This window comes from Geotrypetes seraphini, chromosome 18, assembly GCF_902459505.1.
Source record: "Geotrypetes seraphini chromosome 18, aGeoSer1.1, whole genome shotgun sequence".
NCBI classification, from domain to species: Eukaryota; Metazoa; Chordata; class Amphibia; order Gymnophiona; family Dermophiidae; genus Geotrypetes; species Geotrypetes seraphini.
In genome coordinates this window covers 38677537-38704114 of record NC_047101.1, presented here as the reverse complement: position 1 = coordinate 38704114, position 26578 = coordinate 38677537, and the positions used below count along the sequence as shown (strand labels likewise).

General features: G+C 41.4%; 1 protein-coding gene across 1 annotated transcript in view; it reads right to left on the bottom strand.

The window, feature by feature from the left end:
* The window catches only part of LOC117351531 (UDP-glucose 6-dehydrogenase-like), a 70393-nt gene that overhangs the window by 5508 nt on the left and 38307 nt on the right, over window positions 1–26578 (bottom strand). Inside the window, exons 8-9 of the mRNA XM_033926913.1 lie at window positions 20246–20385; window positions 1141–1232 (exon numbers count right to left, since the gene is read on the bottom strand). Coding sequence (XP_033782804.1) covers window positions 1141–1232; window positions 20246–20385 — 232 coding nt within the window. The remainder of the gene's footprint in view (window positions 1–1140; window positions 1233–20245; window positions 20386–26578) is intronic.

The window sequence follows — 26578 nt, the reverse complement described above, 5'->3', positions numbered from 1 at the left end:
CCTAGATATGATTCTAGCTGAGAATTCTGTTAAATTCTCCTCAGTACTTTAAGCTGTTGTACTTTTCTTTCTGACAATATAGGTCCTCCTATGGACAGTCAGAAATTAGCAGACCTCTTTGCTGAGCTCAAATGTAACTCTGATTTATCTAATTCTTGGGATCAGCACTTTAGTTGAATGCAGGGTTGGGTAAAAGACCTTTTTATTGTTATAATCGCTATTATTATCTGCACTCTTGTTTTTGACTGCTCATGTACTGTGTTATTTGTATTACAGCTCCTAAAAAACCCTTCCTTGAGAGACATATCTAGAGTATCACTCCCTTCCAGTTCATGCTGTGTATTTATGACATCATTTTCATGACGTAAGAGGGGATTGAAGGGACACGTATCAAGTCCTTAGGCCTTGTTTTCAAGCTGTAAAAGCCAGACCCTGTTTGTCTTTCCTTCTTTGAAAATACTACAAGGACATTTATGTTTAAACAGAGATGTTGTGAAGTGAATTCAATTGTTTTTATAAGCCGTATTTGCAAACAGATTTAGATTAGGAGCTTTGCTGGTCAAGGCTTTTTTTCACCCTCTGTGGACTTCAGTCTCCAGATAGAAAAAATGCTGATGTCTTTAAAGTTTCATGTGACCTGTGTCCATATATGGTTTGTGTTTACGTCACATGCTGACACACCTGATTCATGTAAAAGATATAAAAGATGTGAAACTCATAATAAAATTTGGACATGTTTTGGAAGATGATTTCTGGTCTTTAAGATATGTCCCCAGGTACCTGACTTTCAAATGACGGAGACAGAGAAAGTATGGGGCAGGAATTGGGACCTAATCCTTTTCAGATTCCATACAAATGTAAGAAAGTTCTTCTTCACCCAGAGAGTGGTAGAAAACTGGAACGCTCTTCCGGAGGCTGTTATAGGGGAAAACACCCTCCAGGGATTCAAGGCAAAGTTAGACAAGTTCCTGCTTAACCAGAACGTACGCAGGTAAGGCTAGACTCAGTTAGGGCACTGGTCTTTGACCTAAGGGCCGCCGCGTGAGTGGACTGCTGGGCACGATGGACCACTGGTCTGACCCAGTAGCGGCTATTCTTATGTTCTTATGTTACTACTATCAATATCGGTTTGCTGCTCACCTTGAAGATGTCCCATTCTGTACAAATAACTATTGCATGGGTGTTTTCACAAGCTTCATAGGGATCTGAAGATATGGTTATTAAACGCAACACTGCAATAGAAAACAAAATAGCAGATTTCACTGAACCCAAATTCCCAAAATGAAATCAGTAAAACAAAATACAATGGTACTTTGGTTTGCGAGCATAATTTGTTCCAGAAACATGCTCATAATCCAAAGTACTCATATATCAAAGCACATGTCCCCATAGAAAATAATGGAAACTCGGACGATTTGTTCCACATCCCAAAAACTGGTACGGATATTAAGTAGACATAGAAGAGGGAGTGTTAAGTGATTTTGCCCAGAGTCACAAGGAGCTGCAGAGGAAATTAAACCTAATTCCTTAGCCAAAAGGTGCCGGAACAAACGAGACCAACTACTGTACCTCCCTCATCGCCCGAATCACTTCCAGCTTCTCTAGCAGCGGGAGCTCCACTGTGTGTGGCATGGTGGAGTGCCAGCACCACTGTCACCTGCAGCCCAGGAATTAGCACTCTTCTGTGAAGCCCACTAGCCGGCTGCCAGCGTCTTCACCTCTAACCACCACAGGTCCTCCAGCGGGGTCTATTATTGTCAGCCATAGCCTTTGTAGCAACCCAACACCCACCTGAGTTCAGGAAAGTGTGGGGTTGCCCTGTTTATGGTGAAACAGCAGCAGCCCCAAGATCTCTTTTGGTTGCCAGTGCCCCACAGTTGAGTAGGAAGCGGCTGGCAGGAGAACAGGCATCCACTCGACCAACCTGGCATTCTCAGACTCTGGCAATGTTTGAGGTGGTGCCGGTGTTTCCGCATATTGTAACAGCTTGGCAGCAACTCCCAGTGGCATCGTGTGGACTGCCGGTAGCTCGGCAGCCCTCACTTAGAGGGGCCGGCCATGTGGGCACCCACAGCGTGCTCTGACCCGGCCCTTCATTTTCCGGTGACAGCAGCGGTTCAGGCCGGTCTTGCCGCCATCCCTTCCTCCCAGTTCTCTCCACTCTCTCTCCCCCCACCCCCCCATGTGCCGCTCGGGTGCCTCAGGAGCTGGGCCAGGCCCTGTCCGCAACAGCCTTTGCCTTCTGTGCCCTGCAGTTTCTACCGGTGCCGCCGCTGCATACACAGAGAGGAAATATAGACACGTGAGTAAGTGCTCATTTACCGAGGCAACACTTGGTTTGCGAGTCAAAGATTGCTGGAGTGTTTTGCTCATCTTGCGAAACACTCGCAAACCACGTTACTCGGAAACCAAGGCTTGATTGTACCTCCCTAATGAGAATGAAAACAAGAGAATTAACAAGGAAGCTGGATCTCTCAGTGAGGTAGCATAGATAAACCAGAAAAGTTTATGGGGATGGTGCTGGGGACTCCGGATTGGGGGGATGAGCTTGGGGGGGGTTTGGTATTTTCAAAATCTATTGTTTGGAGCACTGCTTACCTTGCTGAGCTTTGGTATCTGTAATTTCGTTGGCTCTATTAAAAATAATTTAACCAGAAAGGTTAAATATGAAAATGTGCCAGTGGAGTAGAACAGAGTATTATTAGGTTATAGAAAGATCATTCATAAACTATCATTTGATATATTTTAGGAAACTCTAGGTTCCTGTAACCCATTTCCAAACCTGAGAGAACTAATAAATGTAAAATTGAGTCTAAATAAAAATCCCATATGCGTTTGTACCATTGTATTTGGCTTCTTAATTGTGGAGAGTTGTTTTTTGTACACCTCACGCATACACATTGAGCCAATCAAATTCTGGAATAAAATAGACAAAACAATACAGAAATGCAACCCCAAGGACTTCATTTCATAATGGTGCAAACTGAGCACTCATACCCTTGATGAACTAGCCCCAATACAAACCAAAACCAGAACCAGCAGACATTCAGACCAATGGTTTGACAACAAACTACTCCTACTCAAAAGACAATGTAGACGACTAGAAAGAAAATGGAGAAAAACTAACCTAGAACTTCCAAAAACCACCTGGAAAAAGCTAAACAAACAATACAAACTACAACTAAAGGATAAGAGAAAAGCACACTACACCAACTTAATAGGCACAGAAACTCAAGACACCAAAAAACTATTTCAAATACTAAAAGAGCTAACTGACACCAAATCCTACCTGACCACTAACAATACCCCCCCCCAGCCACCCTCTTAGCAGAACACTTCAAGAACAAAATTACAAATGCCAGAGCTACCCTCAAAGGTACCCCAACCCACCTAAAAGAAATCACAATAACCCCCACAGAAAAAGAATCAACGGCTGCAGACAGAACCTGGTCCCACTTCCCTACTTTACAATGATCCGACCTTAACAAATTCTACAGAAAGTATAGCCACGCATCATGTGACCTCAGCCACTGCCCACCATATCTCTTAAAAACCACCAGCACAAAATTCCATGCCCTTCTCCTACAATGGATACAAACCATGCTCACAGATGGCCTCTTCCCAAATGACCTCAGTGAAATCATCGTCACACCGATCCTAAAAGACCCTAAAGGAGCAACGGATCAACCATCCAATTACAGACCCATTGCCTCAATACCTCTCTATGTCAAACTAACAAAAGGGCTTGTAGCCAAATTCCTCACCAACTATCTGGAAGACCACAACATACTCCACCCCATGCAATCTGGCTTCAGAACCAACTTCAGCATAGAGACACTACTAGGCTCCCTTGCTGACACAGCTAGACAACACCTCAGCACAGGAAAAAAAAATGCTGCTCATACAACTGAATCTGACCGCAGCATTTGACCTGGTAGACCTTAACATCCTACTGCAAATTTTGGACACAATAGGTATCACTGATAAGGTATACTCATGGTTTGAAGGATTCCTAAAATCCAGAACCTACAGAGTAAAGTCGGACAAAGAAAAATCAGAACCTTGGTCCAACCCCTGCGGCGTACCCCAAGGATCCCTACTATCCCCCCCCCACTCTCTTCAATTTCTATATAGCCTCCCTCGGCGCCTGCCTGGACAAACTAGGCCTAACCTCATATAGCTATGCATCACTATTCTCATACCTTTTTTTTTTTTTTTTGAATTCTTTATTTATTGGATTATTCATTACAATATCTTTGTAACAAACATACATGAATGAACACAAAAAATACAAAATGTAAATTCCCAAATGGGAATTAACATAATCTATAAGGAAACTAATTCAACCGTATCCTAGTCCACATTAAAACTGATCGCCAGTACAAATAAAACATCAAAGCAAATCTTTCTATCTACTATCTAGGAACAGGCAAATGGCTATTATATGCATTCTCATACCTTTTGATCAACCCAAGCCCTCTATGACAGACACACTACACCAAACACTAGAAACAGTAGCAACATGGATGAAAGATCATAAACTGAAGCTGAACCAAGACAAAACAAAATTCATCCTCCTCAAAAACAAAGTCCCAACCATAACCAATATAGAAATTAACTTAATCGGGGCGTGGCTTGGACGCGAACTCTGACGGTTGGATGAGAGAGTAGCTCCGCATAAACAAGCTATATATATAAGAATACTACCAAAAAAAATATATTTTAAAAAGAAAATAACTGAAATATATCAGAACATGACTTCAAACAAACAAAATAAATCTGATTTGGGAGCCGGAGTATCTGGAACAGGTAGCAACAAGAGGTCGAAACCAGAACCGGGTACACCCTCTAAAGTGCCGCTGCCATCAGAAAAAAATCTTGACGTTATGGAAGAACTGAGACAAATAAAAGAGATTGTCTTAGATAGTAATAAAAAACTACAAAAAGCGATTGAAGAAGCTGCAATCCTTACAAAAAGAGTAGACATGACAGAAAACAGAATTTCTACATTGGAGGATAATTCAGAACAACTAAACATAGATATGAGATACAGCAAAACCATTTGGAAAGAGGTGACAGAAATTAAAAGAAATCTTGAAGATAGCCGGAATCGTGAGCGAAGGAACAATTTAAGAATTATTGGACTACCGGAAGGAGTGGAAAAAAACGATCCGATAGCCTTTCTGGAAAAATTTTTACCTAAAATATTACCATTAAAATTTAAAACAGAATTGGAAATAGAAAGAGCACATAGGATTCCAACACAAAGAAATAATACTCAAACGGGACCAAGGACTTTAATATTTAGACTTTTAAGACATCAACAAGCAATGGAAATATGTCAACTAGCCAAGGAAAACAAAAATCTAAAATGTCAAGACTCAAAAATACATATTGTACCAGACTTCGCAAAAGAAACAGCATCAAAAAGAAAACAATTCCTCGACATGAGACCCCAACTGAGATCCTTAGGAGCTAGGTTTGGTCTCCTTTATCCAGCGATAATGAAAGTTACTATAGCTAACAAAACCCAAAACTTTATGGAACCCAAAAAACTACAAGAATTTATGGACCAACTTGATCAACCAATGACAACTTAAAAACAATTGATGGCTACTTTTAATATTTATTTACTTATATATACTCATATAGTAAATAAATCTTTCAATGTAGAAGAAAATTGAAAACATCGGTTAAAGAATTAAAACTCTCAGGTCAACGGAAAATTTGCACGAGGACCGAATTAAAAATTTGAACAGCATACAACATTCTCAAAAGGAAGCAAAGAAGAAATAAAAATCTAAAGAAATCCACATGATTCAATTCTAGAACTTTTAAACAAGAACAGACTTACATGTAAAACTCTTAACTGGACAGAGATCCATCTTGAAATGGTGACGAAGGAAGATTTTCTCTTTGACAAAAGAATAAGGGATGTGCTGATTGGTTAGAAACTATTAGGGGCGGAGTATAGAAAGAAAACAGAGCCATCCTTCAATCATAACATGATTGGTTTAATCTGATGATTTCCTGTAAGAGGCGGAACTTCCGGTAAACTTGCGTTTCAAATACAATAGATTGCGTTTCAATAGAAAATATATACAAAAATCTCAATCTGAAACGAAAGTTTACCGGAAAAGTTTTTTGATATATTTTATGGAGTCTCTTATACCTCATAAATATTCTTCATATAAATATAAAAATATACATTACAGGAAAGCACTTTTAAACTGAACGATGACTTGTGGCTACCAGTGCTGAACACTGGTCTATGACAGACAGTTACTGCCAAAACACCACCCCAGGGTTGCTCCAGAGTACCCTCTTAACTGAGGGTTTATATTCCGTGCGATGCACCCTGACTCACTGTGGTTTGCGACGCTGTAAAAATATGAAATACAAAACTGGTAGCATTTTAATAGCCTTAAATTAAAAGTAGTGTACTCTGGTGCCATGAAAGTGAGTCTGTGTGTCCGTCCCTTTACCACAGACTTCAATTCCTGGCATCATGCTATATGGACAATACCATATCTACAAAATATTTAAAATGGATAAATTTAAAATAACAAACTCTGATACTTTGGAAAACAGTAATGGGAGAATGAATTTCTTTTGATATTAATTTTTTTTTTATATATTAATTTGATTTAAAAATCTATTGATATATAAAAAAAAAAAAAAAAAAAAATTGGTAGTAATTTAGATAATTTATTAATAGCTTGGGGGAGTTATTTAAATCTAACCTCAATCTGCGTATCCAAGTTTTCGTAATAAAAAGGGGAGGGAAGGGAGGGATGGGAGGGAATAGAGGGGGGATATATAAGAAATGGATGGATAAGGGGAGGGGAAAGGATATAAAATATTTAAATTACTGGGAAAATTTTTTCTTAAAATTATTTATTGTTTACTATCTGAAAATTAAAAAAAAAAATAAAAAAAAATAAATGGATTTTAAAATAATGTCCTTAAATGTTAATGGTCTAAATCATATGATAAAAAGGAAAAAAGCTTTATCATTTTTAAAGAGGCAAAATTCAGATATATGCTTCATACAAGAGACCCACCTTTCACATATTGAATCTAATAAGCTGGAAGGAGGTTGGGTCAAACATTGTTTTTTCTCATCAGCTATAGGGAAAAAGGCAGGTGTTGCTGTTCTAGTTAGTAAAAAATGTTCTGCTTCATTCAAATTAAAAGCTTCAGATACTCATGGAAGATGGGTAATAGTGGAAATGAATATGGGAAATACTACCATGATGTTGATTAATATATATGCCCCTAATTCGAACCAAAATGAATTTTTTAAAACCCTTCAACAACTGATCTTACCACTAGCTACTTCAAATCTAATAGTAGCAGGGGATTTCAATGCTGTAATGGATCCTTTATTAGATAAAAACCCAAGTAGAGTTATGAAATCTATGGGATTAGAAAATTTGACACAATCTTGTGATTTAACAGATATTTGGAGAATACTTCATTTTAATGATCGGGAATTTTCCTTTTGTTCTCATGTTCACAATTCTTTTTCAAGAATAGATTATATATTTATTTCAAATCATCTAGCACAGCAAGTGACACAAGCAGCCATTGATCCTATTGTTTTATCTGATCATGGTGGAGTATGGATAAAAATTAAAATTATTGATCAAAATAATAATAGACCAATTTGGAAGTTCGATAATACATTGTTGGCTGATCCAATTTTTTGTGAAAATCTTTTAATAAAAATGAAAGAATTTTTTCAAATTAATGATAAAGATGAGATTAATAGAGAAATTTTATGGGATGCTCTTAAAGCATCAATTAGAGGACAAATAATTTCCTATTCGGCTTTTCTCAAAAAACAAAATAAAAAACAATTTTTAAATTTAGAAAAAGAGATTAAAAATTTGGAAACAAAATTAATAGAAAAATGGGAATATTCAATTCAACAAGAATTATTAAAATTAAAAATTAAATATAATGAAATCTCATCTAAAATGATTAGAAAAGAATTATTTTCTCAGCAAACATTGTATTATGGTAACTCAAATAAGTCGGGAAGAATATTAGCAAACTATCTTAAAACAAAAAAAAGAAAAACAAAATTAATAGCTATAAAAAATGAAAATGGAGACACATTTACACAAATTGAACCTATATTAAAACAATTCCTAAAATTTTATAAATCTCTTTATTCTTCCGAGACTTATAAAAATAAAGAAAAAGATGGTTTAGAATTTTTGAAAATGTTAGAGGGTCCAAAAGTTCCTGAACATATAAAACGAAGTTTAGAAGAACCAATATCAATAAAAGAATTAGGAACAGCTTTGAAATCCCTTAGAGTTGGATCCGCTCCAGGTGGTGATGGATATACAGTTGAATTTTATAAAACATTTCAAAATTTTTTACTACCCTATCTACTAAATCTTTATCAATATCAACTCAATAAAGGTTGTATTAAAGGCACTATAGCAGAATCTTTAACTATTGTTTTGCCAAAGTCCAATAAAGATCCCACTTTGGTCTCAAACTACAGACCAATATCTTTAATAAATGTAGATGGAAAATTATTAGCAAAAATACTTGCGCTAAGATTAGCTAAAGCTCTCCCCCATATAATAGGTATGCATCAAACAGGATTCGTTGCTCAAAGACATTCATCTCACAATACCAGATTAACATTCCATATGTTATATTTAACAAAGAAAATGAATGAACCTACTTTTGCAATTTCATTAGATGCAGAAAAGGCCTTTGATAGAGTAGAATGGCCTTATATGTATCAGGCAATGGAATGGTTTGGTATAGGTCCTGGATTTATACAAATGATACAAACAATGTATAGCTCCCCTTCTGCTAGATTATATATTAATAATACGTTTTCAGAAAAATTTAATCTACAGAGAGGAGTTAGACAAGGATGTCCCTTGTCCCCTTTGCTGTTCGATATTGTTTTAGAACCCTTAATATTAGCAATCCAACAAGCTAAGGAGATACAGGGAATACCTCATTCAGATAAAGAATATAAGATATCTGCTTATGCAGATGATTTATTACTATATCTGAAAAATCCAGAATCCACCATTCCACATCTACTTGAATTGATTGAGAAATTTGGAAATTTTTCAGGATATAAAATTAATTGGAATAAATCAGAGATTCTTCCACTAAATATACACTGTACAAAAGGTTTATTTGATACATTCCCTTTTGTTTGGAAGGAAGAATATATTAAATACCTTGGAATTTTGATAACAAAAACAGTAGATGAAACAATAAAAATTAATGAAAAATGTTTATTACAAAAAGTAATAGAAATGTGTGAGCAATGGAATCCTTTGCATTTATCTTGGTGGGGAAGAGTACAAACTGTAAAAATGATGATTTTACCTGTAGTATGTTACCAAATGGGGATGATACCAGTTTTCTTTCAAGATTCGTTTTATACAAAAATAAATAGGATTTTGACAAAATTTATATGGCTTAATAAAAAACCAAGAATTGCTCTAGTGTCATTGCAAAAAACAATTAAGGAGGGAGGGGTAAATTTTCCCAACTTTTATAGGTATCATCAAGCCTATATCTTACGTCATGGTATGTATTGGATCCTCCCAGAACCCACAAATAATATTCCAGACTGGTTTTGGCTAGAATGGAGGCTTATGTTTCCATTACGTCTTAATCATGTAATTAGTATCAAAATGCCAAGGTTATACAAAGATCATAAAATATTTATGGATACTTGGAAAACTTTAAAATACATAAGTAATCTTACTCAAATTCCAATTAGTAAATCAACCAATCAAACTATATGGCTAAACCCCAAGATCAAGATTGGCGGTTTTAAAGTCATCTGGAAACATTGGATGATAGCAGGTATTCGTATTTTGGATGATGTGATAAAAAATGACAAATTGATGGAGTTTTCACAATTGCAACACAAATTTGGTCTTAATAAAACACAATATTTTAAATGGTTGCAATTGAAACAATCTATTCAGGAAGGGTTCCCTGAATGGAAAAACCTTGCTAAATATCACAGTTTAGAATTCTTATGTTTCCAGATGGACTCAATAGGACATAAAGCCGCACAGTGGTATAAATTAATATCTGGATTTATAAATAAAAAACCAAAAAATACTCTTAGAGACATTTGGAGCATTGAGATAAAACACCAAATTAGTGCATCTCAATGGCCACAACTTTGGTCTTGGAGGCTAAAATGTACGGTATCAGCATCTATGAGACAAACTTGGTTTTTTCTTCTTCACAGAGCATTTTGGACCCCTACACGTTTACATAGAATAGATAGCTCTAAATCCAATAGATGCTGGCACTGTCATGTTGAAATCGGGACATTAGACCATCTTTTATTCTTTTGTCCATTTATCTTATCATTTTGGAAATCAATTTGGCCCCAAATTAATAGAATATTAGAAAATCCAGTAGCCTTGACATATGATACTATATTATTTGGAACAACCATGAGAGCAAAGAGCCAAATCTCATCAAGTAATAACAAACTTTTATTTATCCTAACTGGAATAGCAATACAACAAATTACATTTAATTGGAAACAACATGATAGATTGAATTATATGTTCTGGTGGAATTCTGTATGCCATATATATAAAATGGAACTCGCTATTGCAACACATAAAGGATATATGAATAAATTTCAAAAAATATGGGGACCATTAAAAGATTTTTGCAAAGAATGATAAATTTTCTCATAAATAAAATTTGGAAAAATCTGAAGACCGTTAACAGATTTCTTTAATGGATGATTAACTTTTCCCTTGATAAACATTTGAATAGAGGGGAATGGGGTGGGTTTTTAATTCTGATTATTATATAATAATTAATATATGAATGAATTACAATTAAAAATTGATTTATGTATTAATGATTGGGAGGGAGGGAGGGAAAGGGGATTATTATATCTAATAAGAATTATATAAATTTTGATTTCTTGCATAATATTATAATTTTATATAATATTAAATTTCTAATGAAATGTTAAATTTGATATTAATATATGAGTTAATCAAGTGTGTATATTCAAATTTCTAATGAGTTTATTGAAACACTTGTTGTAACATAAGAAAATGAATAAAGATTTAAAAAAAAAAAAAAGAAATTAACTTAATCAATTACCCCATTCAACCCACCCTAAAACTACTAGGAATGACGATAGATACCGTATTTTTCGCTCCATAAGATACACTTTTTCCACCCCCAAAAAGGGGGTGGAAATAACGGTGCATCTTATGCAGCAAATACCATGCGTCCCCACCCCCACCCCCAGTACCTTGATGTAAGGCGGTCCAGCGCTGCATCGGCAGGCTCCCCTGCTGGATGGCCACTCGATTTGCCAGGCATGCATGAGCCCCGAGCGCGCCTGCCAGGTCCCGTGCCGCTGCCCGAATGGTGTCAGCTCGGCCCAGCGCTGCATCGGCAGGCTCCCCCATCTGCCGCGGAAGTGAAAGGCAGGCATGAGCCCTAAACGCGCCTACCTGGTCCTGCACAAGCTGGTCAAATGGTGCTGTTGGTTCTCGCGAGACTCACAGGAGCTGACAGCCCCATTCAAGCGGCGGGGCGCTCAGGGCTCGCACCTGCCTTTCACTTCCGGCGCAAGTCATTGGAAAAATTCCAGTCCAAGTCAGTGGAAAAATTCATAGACAGGCAGTGGATAACAGATGGAGTGTTTGAACTCATCTTCAGCCAGATGTACTGTATGTGAAATTATTTCAGCTGAAGTAGCCTGTTTTCTGTAAAGTCTTTTCTTTGGAAAACTAATCCTATGTGGAGTGTATTATTTACACACTAGTCTTTAAGCCCGTTACATTAATGGGTGCTAGAATATATGTATGTCTGTCTTTCATTCTTTCTTTCTCTCTCTCTCCCCTTGGCCGCTTTCTGTCTCTCTCTTTCCTCGGCTGACAACCATCACCCCTTGCCTGTTCCACCTGTCCAGCAGTAGGCCTTCTCCCTTCCTTTTACCTCCCCCTGTCCAGCAGCACTCCTTACCTGCTCCCCCTGTCCAGCAGCACTTCTTATCTGCTCCCCTGTTTCTCTTCCCTGCTCCCCCGTTCCTCTTCCCTGCTCTCCCTGTCCAGCAGCACTCCTTACCTGCTCCTATCAGCATTCCCTCCACCTCCATTTCCTTGTGCATCAGCATTTCCCCCCTCCCTACTTCCCTGTGCAGCATTTTCCTCCCTCCCCACTTCCCTGTACAGCAGCTGCAGCAGCATTTCTTCCCCTGTCCATTTTCCTGTGAGAGCCGGGTGAGAGCTGCTATCTTCATGTGTTTGTTTTTTTTTTTGTAGTTGAAAGTCACCGCTGCAATTAGGGTTCGCCGGCCGCCAGCGCTCAGCCGCACCCTGAGAGCCGGGTGAGAGCAGCGACCTACAGTTGTGTGTTGTTTTTTTTTTAGTTGAAAGCCGCCGCCGCAGCTCCTCTGTCGATCGTGGTGCAGAGCGGGAGGCGGGGCCTCAGCACTGGCCGGGCGGCTCGCGGCCCTGGCCCTGAGGAGCTCGAAGTCGGCGGCGGACATGCGTGGCGTGCCATGGTGCAAGAGGAACAGAGATCATTGGCGCCGCGAGGTGGAGAGCAGGTGAAGTAAAACCCGCGCATACGCACTCGTGTTTCCGCGACGGGATCAGGGAACACGATTTTTGACTGCGCATGCGCGGCCTATCATTTTATTATATTAGATTTAAAACTTGGATTCCTGACCCCATTGTCACTAGAGCCCTGAATTTTGCTTCTGAAGATAGGAAGCTTTTGTTCCCCATCTTGTAAGGCTAGGCAGTTGGGGATGACTACACAGGCCAGAAATTATCTGCTGGATCGCAAAAAATGACCAGCTGAAACTTATTTCTTATGCTGTAATCCTATATATCCAAAGGACTAACATGTTGGCCTCACTATTCCTTTAAAGCACATTATTTGCCAATTTAAGCATTTTTGAAAAATAAAGAATGATTACAGGATGCTCAGAAATGTTTCTAAGGCAAACAACTTACATACAGAGAGGCAGAAAATTTGATCAGTCTGAACAGGAAATGCGCCTTAGTAACAGAAACTTGTCCTGCATAGGATTATTTGCAGTCATGAATAAAAGTCAGACAAAAAAAAAGCTCCTAAATTTGAACTCAAACTTTCTGCTGTGGAAAACAAGTAGAAAGAACCATAGGGTATTTCCCCGAAAATAAGATAGTGTCTTATATTAATTTTGGGTCCAAAAAACGCACTAAGGCTTATTTTTGAGGATATCTTTTTTTTTTTCATGTACAACGATCATCTCTCCCTTCCTCTCCTCCATCCCAATTCTTCCTCTTTCCTTTCTTCCTCCTTTTCTATCCCTCCCATCCCCCTGTGCAGAGCTCCACCGACCCTCTCACCCATCAGGGAAGGCCGCAAGCAGCCTGTTCAGAGCGCTGCTGCCACTGCTGTTTGGAGTGGAGGTATGTCGATCTCGTGGAAGGAGGGTCGGCGGGGTTTTGCTGCGTGGGGGGGATTAGAGGGAGGGATGGAAAGATGCTGCACAGTGGGTTGGAGTGAGAGGGTCAGCAGGGTTCTGCTGCATGGGGGGATGGGTGAGAGGGATAGAAAGATGCTGCGCAAGGGGATGGGTGAGAGGGCGAATCAGGGAGCCTGCCGATGCAGCGCTGGGCCAAGCTGATACCATTCGGGCGACAGCACGGGACCAGGCAGGCATTCTCGGGGCTCGCACCTGCCTGGCAGATGCGGACTTGGGCGGCCGTCCAGCAGGGGAGGCTGCCAATGCAGCGCAGGACCACCAGGATTGCAACAAGGTACCCCTAGCCATCTAGGGAGGGAGGGATTTTAAAAGGTACCGAGGGTGGGGGGATGTTTAACATACCAGGATAGCTGTCTAGGGAGGGAGGGAGGGAGAGATTTTAAAAAGTACGGGGGTATGATAAAAAAAGGTACTGGGGTACTCTACTTCTGCAATGGACACAAGCCATGCTCACAGACGGCATTTTCCCCACTGACCTCAACGAAACCATTATCACTCCAATCCAAAAAGACCCAAAAGGACCAAAAAACCAGCCATCCAACTACAGACCAATTGCCTCAATACCGCTATACATCAAACTTACAGAAGGCCTAGTAGCTAAACACCTCACCAACTACCTAGAACAGGGGTGTCAAACTCAATCAGAGAAGGGGCCAAAATCTAAAATCCAGCCTAAATCGCGGGCCGAATGGTTTACTGAACAGTCATAAACTGACAGAGGAGGAGAGGCACAAGTGCCTACTATGCCACTGATGCCAGGGCATGGAGGGGAAAGGAGAGGGAGAAATGGAAGGAGAGATTCCAGGGCATGAGGGGAAGGAAGGGAAGTGGGCAGATTCCAGAACATGGGGTGGGGGTGGACTGGAGGGGGGAAGGGAAGAGAGAGTGAGGTGCTGGCCACATGGGGTGGCGGGGATGCTGGAGGGAAGATAGACACATGAAAACAACCGAAGCATGGAAAAAACATAAAGATGATCAGAAGAAATGTCACAAGGCGGTGAGGGATGCCAAAAAGGACTATGAGGAAAAAATAGCGCAAGAGGCCAAAAACTTCAAACCCTTCTTTAGATACGTGAAAGGAAAAAAACCCGCAAAAGAGGCGGTGGGACCCCTGGACAACCAGGGAAGAAAAGGGTACATCAAGGAAGATAAACAAATTGCAGACAAACTAAATTCCTTCTTTGCGTCCGTCTTTACGGAGGAGGATACCGCTAAAATACCAGAAGCAGTGAAAGTGTTTAGTGGAGTAATAGAAGACAGCCTCACCACAGTTGAAGTGGAGTTGGACCAGATATACTACCAGATCGACAAACTTAAAAGTGACAAATCCCCTGGACCGGATGGAATTCACCCGAGAGTTTTAAAGGAATTGAAGGTTGAAATCGGAGAGCTATTGCAAAAACTTGCCAATCTGACAATCAGAACTGGACAGATACCAGAGGACTGGAAGATAGCGAATGTCACGCCAATTTTCAAAAAAGGATCGAGAGGGGAACCGGGCAACTACAGACCTGTGAGTCTTACGTCTGTCCCAGGAAAGATGGTTGAAGCACTGATCAAGGATAGCATAGTCCGGCACCTAGATACACACGACTTGATGAAACCCAGTCAACATGGGTTCAGGAAAGGGAAATCATGTTTAACGAATTTACTTCAATTTTTTGAGACCGTGAACAAGCAAATTGATAGTGGAATGCCGGTGGACATAATATATTTGGACTTCCAGAAAGCATTCGACAAAGTTCCACATGAAAGACTTCTCAGGAAACTACAAAGCCATGGAATAGAGGGAGATATACAAAGGTGGATAGGCAAATGGCTGGAAAACAGAAAGCAGAGAGTGGGCATAAATGGGAAGTTCTCAGACTGGGAGAAAGTGACTAGTGGTGTGCCCCAGTGCTCAGTGCTTGGGCCGATCCTATTTAATATTTATATCAATGACCTGGAAGACGGAATATCCAGTGAGATCATTAAGTTTGCAGACGACACAAAGCTATGCCGGGCAATCAGATCGCAGGAGGATAGCGAGGAACTCCAGAGCGACTTGTATCAGTTAGAGAAATGGGCAGAGCAATGGCAGATGAAGTTCAACGTGGAGAAATGCAAAGTAATGCATTTAGGTAGTAAGAATAAGGAACACGAGTATAGAATGTCAGGCGCAACTCTGAGTAAGAGCGAACAAGAAAAGGACCTGGGTGTACTGATAGATAGGACCCTGAAGCCGTCGGCACAATGCGCGGCAGCGGCAAAGAAAGCTAACAGAATGTTAGGCATGATAAAGAAAGGAATCACGAGTAGATCGGAGAAAGTCATAATGCCGCTTTATAGAGCAATGGTCAGACCACACTTGGAATACTGTGTCCAACATTGGTCTCCCAACCTAAAGAAGGATATAAAACTGCTGGAGAGGGTGCAGAGACGAGCAACGAAGTTAATAAGAGGTATGGAGAACTTGGAATATGAGGAACGACTCAAGAAACTGGGACTGTTCTCCCTTGAGAAGAGGAGGCTGCGAGGGGACATGATCGAGACGTTCAAAATGCTGAAAGGCATCGATAAAATAGAACAGGAAAATAAATTATTTACATTGTCCAACGCGACACGGACAAGAGGACATGGTTTGAAGCTAAGGGGGGACAAGTCCAGGACAAATGTCAGGAAGTTCTGCTTTACGCAGCGAGTGGTAGACGCCTGGAATGCTCTCCCAAAGGAGGTTATTAAGGAATCCACTGTGCTGGGATTCAAAGGCAAATTAGATGCACATCTCCTTACGAGAGGCATAGAGGGATATGGGTGACTAAAACTACATCAGGTGTATACCTGACTGGGCCTCCGCGTGTGCGGATCGCCGGACTCGATGGACCATGGGTCGGAGATGGCAGTTCTTATGTTCTTAGGCACCCTGTCCCCCCTCCCTGCCAGGCTCTGTACCCTGTCCCCCCTCTAGTGGTCTAGTGGTAGGCAGGGACAGGGCACAGGGCAGGCAGGCAGACCCCATATCCCTCACATACCCTAAATCATCCCATACCCACCACATACCCCCCAGTACATTACATTACATTAGAGATTTCTATTCCGCCATTACCTTGTGGTTCAAGGCGGATTACAAAAGATTTATGAATGGGGGTTACAATGGAAGAACATTTGTCATTTCTAGAGTTGTAAAGAGTAGATCATTTGTCATTTCTAGAGTTGTAAAGAGTAGATCATTTGTCAGTATTTGAATGGTAAAAAGTGGAGAGGAGTAGGTAGAAATTTATGAAGAAAGGGAAACTAAGGAAGATCATTTGTTGTTTTTCAGGTTGTACAATGGAAGAACATTTGTCCTTTCTAGAGTTGTAAAGAGTAGATCATTTGTCATTTCAAGAATTGTAAAGATTGGATCATTTGTCAGGATTGTTTCAGAAATTTCTTGAAGAGTATGGTTTTTAATTTTTTTCTGAATATCTTGTAGTCTGGAGTGGTTATCAGTAGGTTAGAGATCTGGTTATCTAGTTTTGCGGCGTGAATGGCTAGGAGGCTATCGTGTAGTTTTGTCCGTTTTACTTCTTTGATTGGGGGGACTTCTTTGATCGGGGGGGAGGGTATGAATGGGGAGTGCGTTTTTCTGTATCTGGTTGAGGTTGCTTGGCTGAGGCAGTTGTTTAGGTAGGATGGGCTGTCTCCATATAGGGTTTTAAATAACATGCAGTAGAATTTAAATAGTATTCTTTCTTGGATTGGTAGCCAGTGTGAGTTGATGTACGCTTCTGTGATATAGTCATGTTTCCTCAGTGAGTAGATGAGTCTCAGAGCTGTATTCTGGATTGTTTGCAGTTGCTTGGTCATAGTAGCAGGGGAGGTAGAGGATGTTGCAGTAGTCTAGCAGTCCTAGGATTAGGGATTGCACTATAAGCTGGAATTGTGTTCTTTCAAAGAATTTCCGGACTTGTCTCAGGTTTCTCATGACTGCGAAGGATTTCTGTATTGTTTTATTTATTTGCAGTTGCATGGTGCAGCATCTGTCTATTGTCATTCCTAGTAACTTTATAGTGGTTTGGATGGGATAGTTGATTGAGTTGAGTTCTATATTGGTTATGGTTGGGATTTTGTCATTTTCGAGGAGGATGAATTTAGTTTTGTCAGGGTTGAGTTTTAGTTTGTGATCGTTCAACTATTTCTAGTGTTCGGTGTAGTATATTTGTCATGGTGGTCTTTGGCTGATCAAATGGTAAGAGAATGGTTATGTCATCCGCGTAACTATAGGTGATTATGCCTAGATTATCTAGATGTGTTCCAAGAGAGGCAGTGTATAGGTTGAAGAGAGTAGGGGATAGAGGGGATCCCTGTGGTACGCCACAGGGATTTGACCAAGGTTCAGATTTTTCTTTGTCTGATTTTACTCTGTATGTTCTGGATTTTAGGAAGCCTTCAAACCAAGAGTATACTTTATCTGAGATACCTATTGCATCCAAGATTTGCAGGAGGATGTTGTGGTCTATGAGGTCAAATGCTGCGGTCAGGTCCAGTTGTATGAGAAGCATTTTTTTTCCTGTGCTAAGGTGTTGTCTGGCTGTGTCCATAAGAGAGCCTAGTAATGTCTCTGTGCTGAAGTTGGTTCTGAAGCCAGATTGCATGGGGTGGAGTATGTTATGGTCTTCTAGGTCACATGTGTCAAACACAAGGCCCGCGGGCCAAATCTGGCCCGCCAGGCCTTGCAATGTGGCCCGCACCGCGCTGTCATCACTGCACGCCGCTGCGTTCCATCACAATGACGCGCGGTGACATAGGAGGCTTGTGATCTCGCCGGCCGTACTTGCTATCTATCTCCCCCATCGACCGCCCCCCCCAAAAACCTCCAACCGCCCCCCCAGCCGACCCGCGACCCCCCTGGCCGACCCCCACGACACCCCCACCCCCCTTCCTTTCTGTAGTTGGCCGGACAGACGGGAGCCAAACCTGCCTGTCTGGCAGGCAGCCAACGACGGAATGAGGCCGGATTGGCCCATCCATCTCAAAGCTCCGCCTACTGGTGGGGCCTAAGGCGCCTGGGCCAATCAGAATAGACCCGGAAGCCTTAGGTCCCACCAGTAGGCGGAGCTTTGAGACGGATGGGCCAATCCGGCCTCATTCCGTCGTTGGCTGCCTGCCGGACAGGCGGGTTTGGCTCCCGTCTGTCCGGCCAACTACAGAAAGGTACGGGGAAGGGGGGTAGGGGTGTCGTGGGGGTCAGCCAGGGGGGTCGGAGGTTCTTGGGGGGGGCGGTCGATGGGGGGAGGGGGGTTTGCGTCGAGGGCAGGAGGGCCTGGGATCCCTCCTGCCCGTAATGTAGTGCGGGGTGGGGGTAGGGGGTCACCGTGGTCAGGAGGGTTTGGGCTCCCTCCTGGCCCGAACAACTAGCGGGGGGGGGGGTCGCCAGGGCCAGGAGGACTTGGGCTCCCTCCTGGCCCGATATTGTCAGGGAGTTGGGGAATCGGCGGGGCAAGAGGGCTTGGGCTCCTTTTTGCCCCGATCAAATTAGGTTGGTCCCAGGCTCTGGTTTCTGTCTTCTGTTAACTCACTCACCAAGGTCTCTCCTGCCTATTTGACATTTTCTTCTTTCTCTATGCTCACCATCCATCTCTGTACCTTCTCTTCCCTCCTCCATGCAGGTTCAGCAGCTACCCCCCCCCTAAGGGTCTAACACCCTTTTTCCCTTCTCCAGTTCCAGTCCTCCAGTTCAGTGTCTATCTTCCCTCCAGCATCCCCGCCACCCCATGTGGCCAGCACCTCACTCTCTCTTCCCTTCCCCCCTCCAGTCCACCCCCACCCCATGTTCTGGAATCTGCCCACTTCCCTTCCTTCCCCTCATGCCCTGGAATCTCTCCTTCCATTTCTCCCTCTCCTTTCCCCTCCATGCCCTGGCATCAGTGGCATAGTAGGCACTTGTGCCTCTCCTCCTCTGTCCCCTGCATATGTCTTTAAATGTTCGCTGGCGCAAGCATCATTTTCCACTTTCTGCTTGTGCTGGCCTCAGCTTCCTTCTGACATTACTTCCAGGTTGCGGGACCAGGATGTGATGTCAGAAGGAAGCCAAAGCTGGCGTGAGCAACTGGTGGAAGATGCTGTTTGCGTCAGTGAACTTGTCACGAGGTATACAAGGGCAGGGTGCGCTCAAGTGGCAGGGAAGAGTGGGGGAAAGCGCAAGGTGGATACCTCTCTCCTCATCGGTGGCAGCCTTCACAATTCACTGCTCTGCTGGCATCAGGCCTTCCTCTCTGCTGGTCTCACCTACTTCTTGTTTCCACAAAGGCAAGACTCAGAAAAGAGGAATGCAGGTCCTGCTGGGGTGGGCGTGATTATGCAAATGAGAAGTTTGGGTGGGGCTAATTCGACACCGAATAGCTCCACAGGGTAGTGAATGTGATTTACAGAGCTGCTTATTTATTTATTCAATTTTCTATACCGTTCTCCAAGGGGAGGAGAGAAATGAGAATCGTTTACATGAATTTATTCAGGTATTCAAGCATTTTTCTATGTCTGTCCCAGTGGGCTTGCAATCTATCTGTTGATATTATTATAAATGGCATTGTCGTAAATGTTTATTTGAAGTTGCAATTAAAGCTGCTGCCCATGTTTTGCCCACTAGAGAAGGAGTTGGTGTGTTACTGACTGGTGTCAATGTTTTGGCAATACCAAGGTATACGAATACCAATGTTATGAGACTATTTGCCCTATTACTGCCTTCCACTATACCTTTGTCTGTATCATCCTGTGAGAGGCTGGAGTGAGCCAGGTCATCTAGGATCTGTTCTTTCTTGACTTGGGGATCAAAAATATTTAGCCGGGCTCCCTCTTCCATTAGATACTTGCAGATGTAAATACTGGAAGACTCTCTGTGAGGCAAAAGAAACAAGAATAGTTTATTACATTACATTACATTACATTAGGGATTTCTATTCCGCCTGTGCCTTGCGGTTCTAGGCGGATTACAATAAAGATGATATCTGGACATTTCCAGTAGAATTACATTACAGGAGAAGAGTAGATTACAAGTAACAGTGAAGAGTTACAATACATTCAATATCGCAGCAGATAGACATAGCCACGGATTTACAATAAGGAAGATTTCTGGGCATTTCCCGTAGAATTACATTACAGGAGAAGTGTTAATTACAGGTAATAGTGAAGAATTACAGTACATTCAATATCACAGGAGATGTTACCTAGCAACTGAGACAATTTACAACTGGTGAAGAGTAAGAATTACAATATATTCTAGATTACAAAAGATGTTCCATGAGATGAGTCAAGTTTCTTCGGATGGAGAGTAGTTTATACTGTATAATCTCGTTATAACGGACTTGCTTATAATGGAACCTCACCTATAGCGGACGAGGTCCGCTGGTCCCGGCCATATGCCATTATAAACATACAGAAAATCATCGCATATAGCAGACTCGCATATAACGGACTTTCGGATATAACGGACAACTAATTTGGTCCCCTGAGCCGCTTTTAGCTGTAGTTTTCTTCAGCTATAACGGACATGCAGGATCCGCCTACAAGGCGCATGGCATGCCAGTGATATACTATCAAAATGCAGCCCAGAAGAAAATGACAAGAGTATTTTTCTTTCCAGTACAGTACAACATAATGCTTTAGAGCAGTGTTCTTCAACCACCGGTCCATGGACCAGTGCCGGTCCACAGAAATTTCCTGCCGGTCCACAGCCCAGTGTTCTTCAACCGTCGGTCCACGGACCGATGCCGGTCCACAGAATAATTCTTTTATTTCTGCCGGTCCATAGGTGTAAAAAGGTTGGAAAACACTGCTTTAGAGCAGTGTTTTTCAACCGCTGTTCCGCGGCACACTAGTGTGCCGCGAGATGTTGCCTGGTGTGCCGTACGGTCAGGGCCGCCATCAGGGCAGTACCACCAGTCTAGGGAGAGGGGCGATCCGCCCCACGTGGACAGGAGAGAGCTGGACGGGGGACCCGCGGAGTTCAATACATCTCGAGCCGCGAGGCTCGTCTTCTGTTCCTGCCTGCCCTGCAGCTAACATATAGCCGATCGCAAGCGTTCCCCGATGTCAGTGCTGACGTCGGAGGGAGGGCTTAAGCAAAGCCTGCCCTCCGACGTCAGCGCTGACGTCGGAGAATACTTCCGTTCGGCTATTTGTGCGCGGCAGGGCAGGCAGGAAGCAGAAGACAAGCCTCGCGGCTTGAGCTTCGTTTTGCTGAGAAAGTTGCAAAGATGGGCTGGGAGGCAAACACGGAACACAAAAGGGGGGAGGGAGTGCATTTTGGACACAAGGCATGAACTTGGGAGAGAGGAAGGGAGGGAAAGAGATGCTGAGGTGGGGGAGGGAATGCGTTTTTGGACACAGAAGAAATGGACTTGGGAGAGAGGAAGGGAGGGAAAGAGATGCTGAGGTGGGGGAGGGAATGAGTGTTTGGATACAGAAGGCATGGACTTTGGAGAGAGGAAGGGAGGGAAAGAGATGGTTGTGTACACGGGGAATAGAAGAAAGGAGAATTTTTGGTCATAGGGAGGGAGTGAGGTACAGATAGTGGCATACCAGGTTGGGGGGGGGGCGGTCTGCCCCACCCCGGGTTTACGTCCCAAGGGGGTGCACAGCTGGCCACCCTCCAGTGTTGTCCCTAGGCCGGCAAACTGCAGCTCTTTAGCCACTTGAGTGCCACCGCCGCCAACGGTGTTGTTGGCGGTGGCAGCATTATAAAATACTTTCTTTGTGTTTATTTGATTCCTATTCAAGAGAATTACTTTATATATAGTCAATATAGGCACAGAGTTAAATTTTTTAACATTTTCTAATGGTGGTGTGCCTCGTGATTTTTTTCATGAAACAAGTGTGCCTTTGCCCAAAAAAGGTTGAAAAACACTGCTTTAGAGCATCTTTTAGTGTTCTGGTTTTGCAATAATTTCGTGCCATACCAATGTTTTGCTGAATTTTGTTATTGATGTTGCTGATATGCTTGTGCAGTGACTGTTGTTCATTGATTGAACGTTGTTTCAAGTTGATCTAAATAAAGTTTTTTTTTCCAATTCTTTATTCATTTTCATATCTCATAACAAGTATACAATAATCATTCAATATTCATACAATTCACTTGTATACTTCATATAATATTAAATCTTATATTATCCCCCCTCCCCCCTTCCCTTCCACACATATCAACATTTTATTTGAATCTCACACATTATACCCTCCCAATCCCATATCATATTGTTCTTCTATAAAAAAAAGGTGTCTAATCATTCGAATATTCAATCAATGGCCCCCAAATTTTTTTTAACTTGTTATAATTTCCTTTTTGCTTAGCAAGAATTCGTTCCATTTTATAAATATAACATATAGAATTCCACCAAAAAGTATAGTTAAGTCTTGTATAATCTTTCCAATTTCTAGTTATATTCTGAATGGCAACTCCTGTCATAATCATTAGTAATTTATTATTATTTGCTGAAATTTGACTCTTTGCTCTCATCATTGTTCCAAACAAAATTGTATCATATGACATAGCAACTGGATTTTCTAGAAAATAATTAATTTGAGACCAAATTGACTTCCAGAAGGCGTTAATACAAGGACAATAATTTTTCCTTTTCATTTCTTTATTACTCTCTAGGTACTTTAGTTAGATTGTGAGCCTTCGGGACAGTAAGGGAATTTCTAAGTACCTTTCTTATTTATAATTTTAATGTATATTTTCTGTAAACCGCTTAGAACTTAACGGATGTAGCGGTATATAAGAAATAAATTACATTACATTACAATAAAAAATTAGATGATCCAAAGTCCCTGCTTCTAGATTACAGTGCCAACATTTATTAGATCTAGAGCTATCAAACTTTTGTAAACGTACTGGGGTCCAAAGAGCTCTATGCAACAAAAAGAACCAAATCTGTCTCATAGATGCCGACACTGTACATCTAATTCTCCAAGACCAAATTCGTGGCCATTGAGAAGCAGAAATTTGATGCTTAATCTCAATGCTCCAAATGTCTCTTAGACCCGTTTTTTGTTTTTTATTTGTAAAACCATATATCAATTTATACCACTTAGCGGCTTGGTGACCCAAGAAATCCGCCTGGAAACATAGGATTTCCAAACTATATTGAGTATCAAGATCTTTCCATTCAGGGAACCCCTCCTGAATAGCCTGCTTCAGCTGCAACCATTTAAAACTTTGTGACTTAGTAAAACCATATTTATGTTGCAGCTGTGAAAAACTAAGCAGCTTACCATTTGAAATAACATCATTTAAAGTTCTTATTCCTGCAATGATCCATTGTTTCCAGAGAATTTTATGACCGCCTATTTTAATCTTGGAGTTTAGCCAAATGGATTGATTTAATGATTTAAAAATTGGAATAGGTGATAATTTAGTAACATATCTCAAAGTCTTCCAAGTATCATTCAAAATTCTATTCCCTTTGTATCTATTAGGCATTGGTATACTCAAAAGATGAACCAAATGTATAGGAAACATGAGTCGCCATTCTAAATACAACCAGTCTGGGACATTCTCCATGAGCTCTGGAAGGACCCAATACATACCCTGTCTTAAAATATAGGCTTGATGGTACCTATAAAAATTTGGAAAATTTACCCCCCTTCCACAATTGTTTTTTGTAACTTTACTAAAGCAATTCTAGGTCTTTTCCCCAACCAAACAAATTTTGTAAGAATACCATTCAACTTTTTATAAAATGACCCCTGAAAAAAAACTGGTATCATACTCATTTGATAACAAACCACAGGCAATATCATCATTTTAATTGTTTGAACTCTCCCCCACCAAGATAAATATAAAGGATTCCATTGCTCACACATTTCCATTACTTTCTTTAATAAAAGTTTTTCATTTTCCTTTACTGTATCCTCAATAGTACCGTATTTGCCGGCGTATAAGACGACTGGGCGTATAAGACGACCCCCCAACTTTTAGTTAAAATATAGAGTTTTGTTATATACTCGCCGTATAAGACTACCCCTTCTTCCGCACACCTCTACCGCCCCGGGTGCAGCACAGCCGGCCAGGTCCCCTTACTTTTGTGGCACTTCCCCGACCGACCGATAACAGCCTGGGTCCGACAAACCTCCCTGCCCTTAACCGCGAATCTAAATTACCTTCTTACAGCTGCTGTAAGAAGGTAATTTAGATTCGCGGCTACAGGGCAGGGAGGATTGTCGGACCCGGGCTGTTATCGGTCGGTCGGGGAAGTGCCACAAAAGTAAGGGAACCTGGCCGGCTGTGCTGCAACCGGGGCGGGGCGGCCGCCCCTTTCCCTTGGTAGCCACTCGAACCGCGAGGCTACTCTTCTTCTCCCTACCTTCTCTGCTTGCAGCACAGAGCCGAACGGAAGACTTCCCGACATCAGCGCTGACGTCGGAGGGAGGGAGGGCTTTGTTTAAGCCCTCCCTCCCCTCCGACGTCAGCGCTGACATCGGGAAGACTTCCGTTCGGCTCTGTGCTGCAAGCAGAGAAGGTAGGGAGAAGAAGAGCCGCGTACATCCAGAAGACTGAGCATCCAGCCCCGCAGGAGCCCCGCGACCCTCGGAGGCGTCCCCATGGGATCCCCGCGACCCTAGGGGGCGTCCCCACGGGATCCCCGCGACCCTAGGGGCGTCCCCATGCAGCTCTCTAAACAGTACCCCGGCGTATAAGACGACCCCCGACTTTGGGGAGGATTTTAAGGTACTGAAAAGTCATCTTATACGCCGGCAAATACGGTACTTTTGATATTGATTCCTAAATATTTTAATCCATCTTCTTTCCAAACAAATGTAAATGAATCAAATAATTCTTTGGTACAATGTACATTAAGTGGTAGCACTTCCGATTTGCTCCAATTAATCTTGTACCCAGAAAACTTTCCAAATTTTTCAATCAGTTCAAGCAAACATGGAATAGTAGTCTCTGGTTTCCTCAAATAAAGCAGAATATCATCCGCATAAGCGGAGAGCTTATATTCCCAACTTGAAAACGGAATTCCTTGTATCTCCTTTGCCTGATTAATAGCTATCAACAAGGGTTCCAGAACAACATCAAAAAGCAAAGGAGACAAAGGACAACCTTGTCTAACCCCCCTCTGTAAACTAAATCTATCCGATAAATTATTATTAATATATAGCCTAGCACCAGGGGAGCTATACAATGTCTGAATCATTTGAATAAAACCAGTCCCTATACCAAACCATTCTAATGCTTGATACATAAAAGACCATTCAACTCTGTCAAAGGCTTTTTCTGCATCCAAAGAAATTAAGAATGCCGGATCCTGAATATCTTTTGTTAAATTTAAAGTATGAAAAGCCAGTCTGGTATTATTGGAAGAATGTCTTCTTGCAACGAATCCTGTTTGGTGAGTATCAGTAATAAAAGGGAGAGCTTTGGCCAATCTTAATGCCAAAACTTTGGCTAAAAGTTTACCATCTACGTTAATTAATGAAATAGGCCTGTAGTTTGATACCAAAGTATGATCTTTGTTTGGTTTTGGTAAGACAATAATTAATGAATCTGCCATAGTACCTGATATACAACTTTTATTCAGTTGGTATTGATATAATTTTAACAAATAGGGTAACAAAGTATTTTGAAATAATTTATAGAACTCTACCGTATATCCATCACCACCTGGAGCGGATCCAACTCTAAGAGACTTCAATGCTGTTTCAAACTCTTTTAAAGATATAGGTTCTTCTAAACTTCCTTTTATATGTTCAGGAATTTGAGGCCCCTTAAGTGAACTTAAAAATTCCAATCCATCCTTTTCTCTATCTCTGTAAGATTCAGAAGAATACAATTTTTTATAAAAACTAAAAAATTGTTTTAGAATCTGATCAATTTTATTATGTGATTTTCCATTTTTATCTTTTATTACAACAATTTTTGTTCTTCTTTTCCTTGCTTTAAGATAATTTGCTAGCATCCTACCCGCCTTATTTGAATTTCCATAGTATTGAGTTTGTTGAGAAAATAAATCATTCCTTACAAATTTAGAGGATAACTCATTATATTTAACTTTTGCTTTTAATAATAATTGCAAAGTATTCCACTCC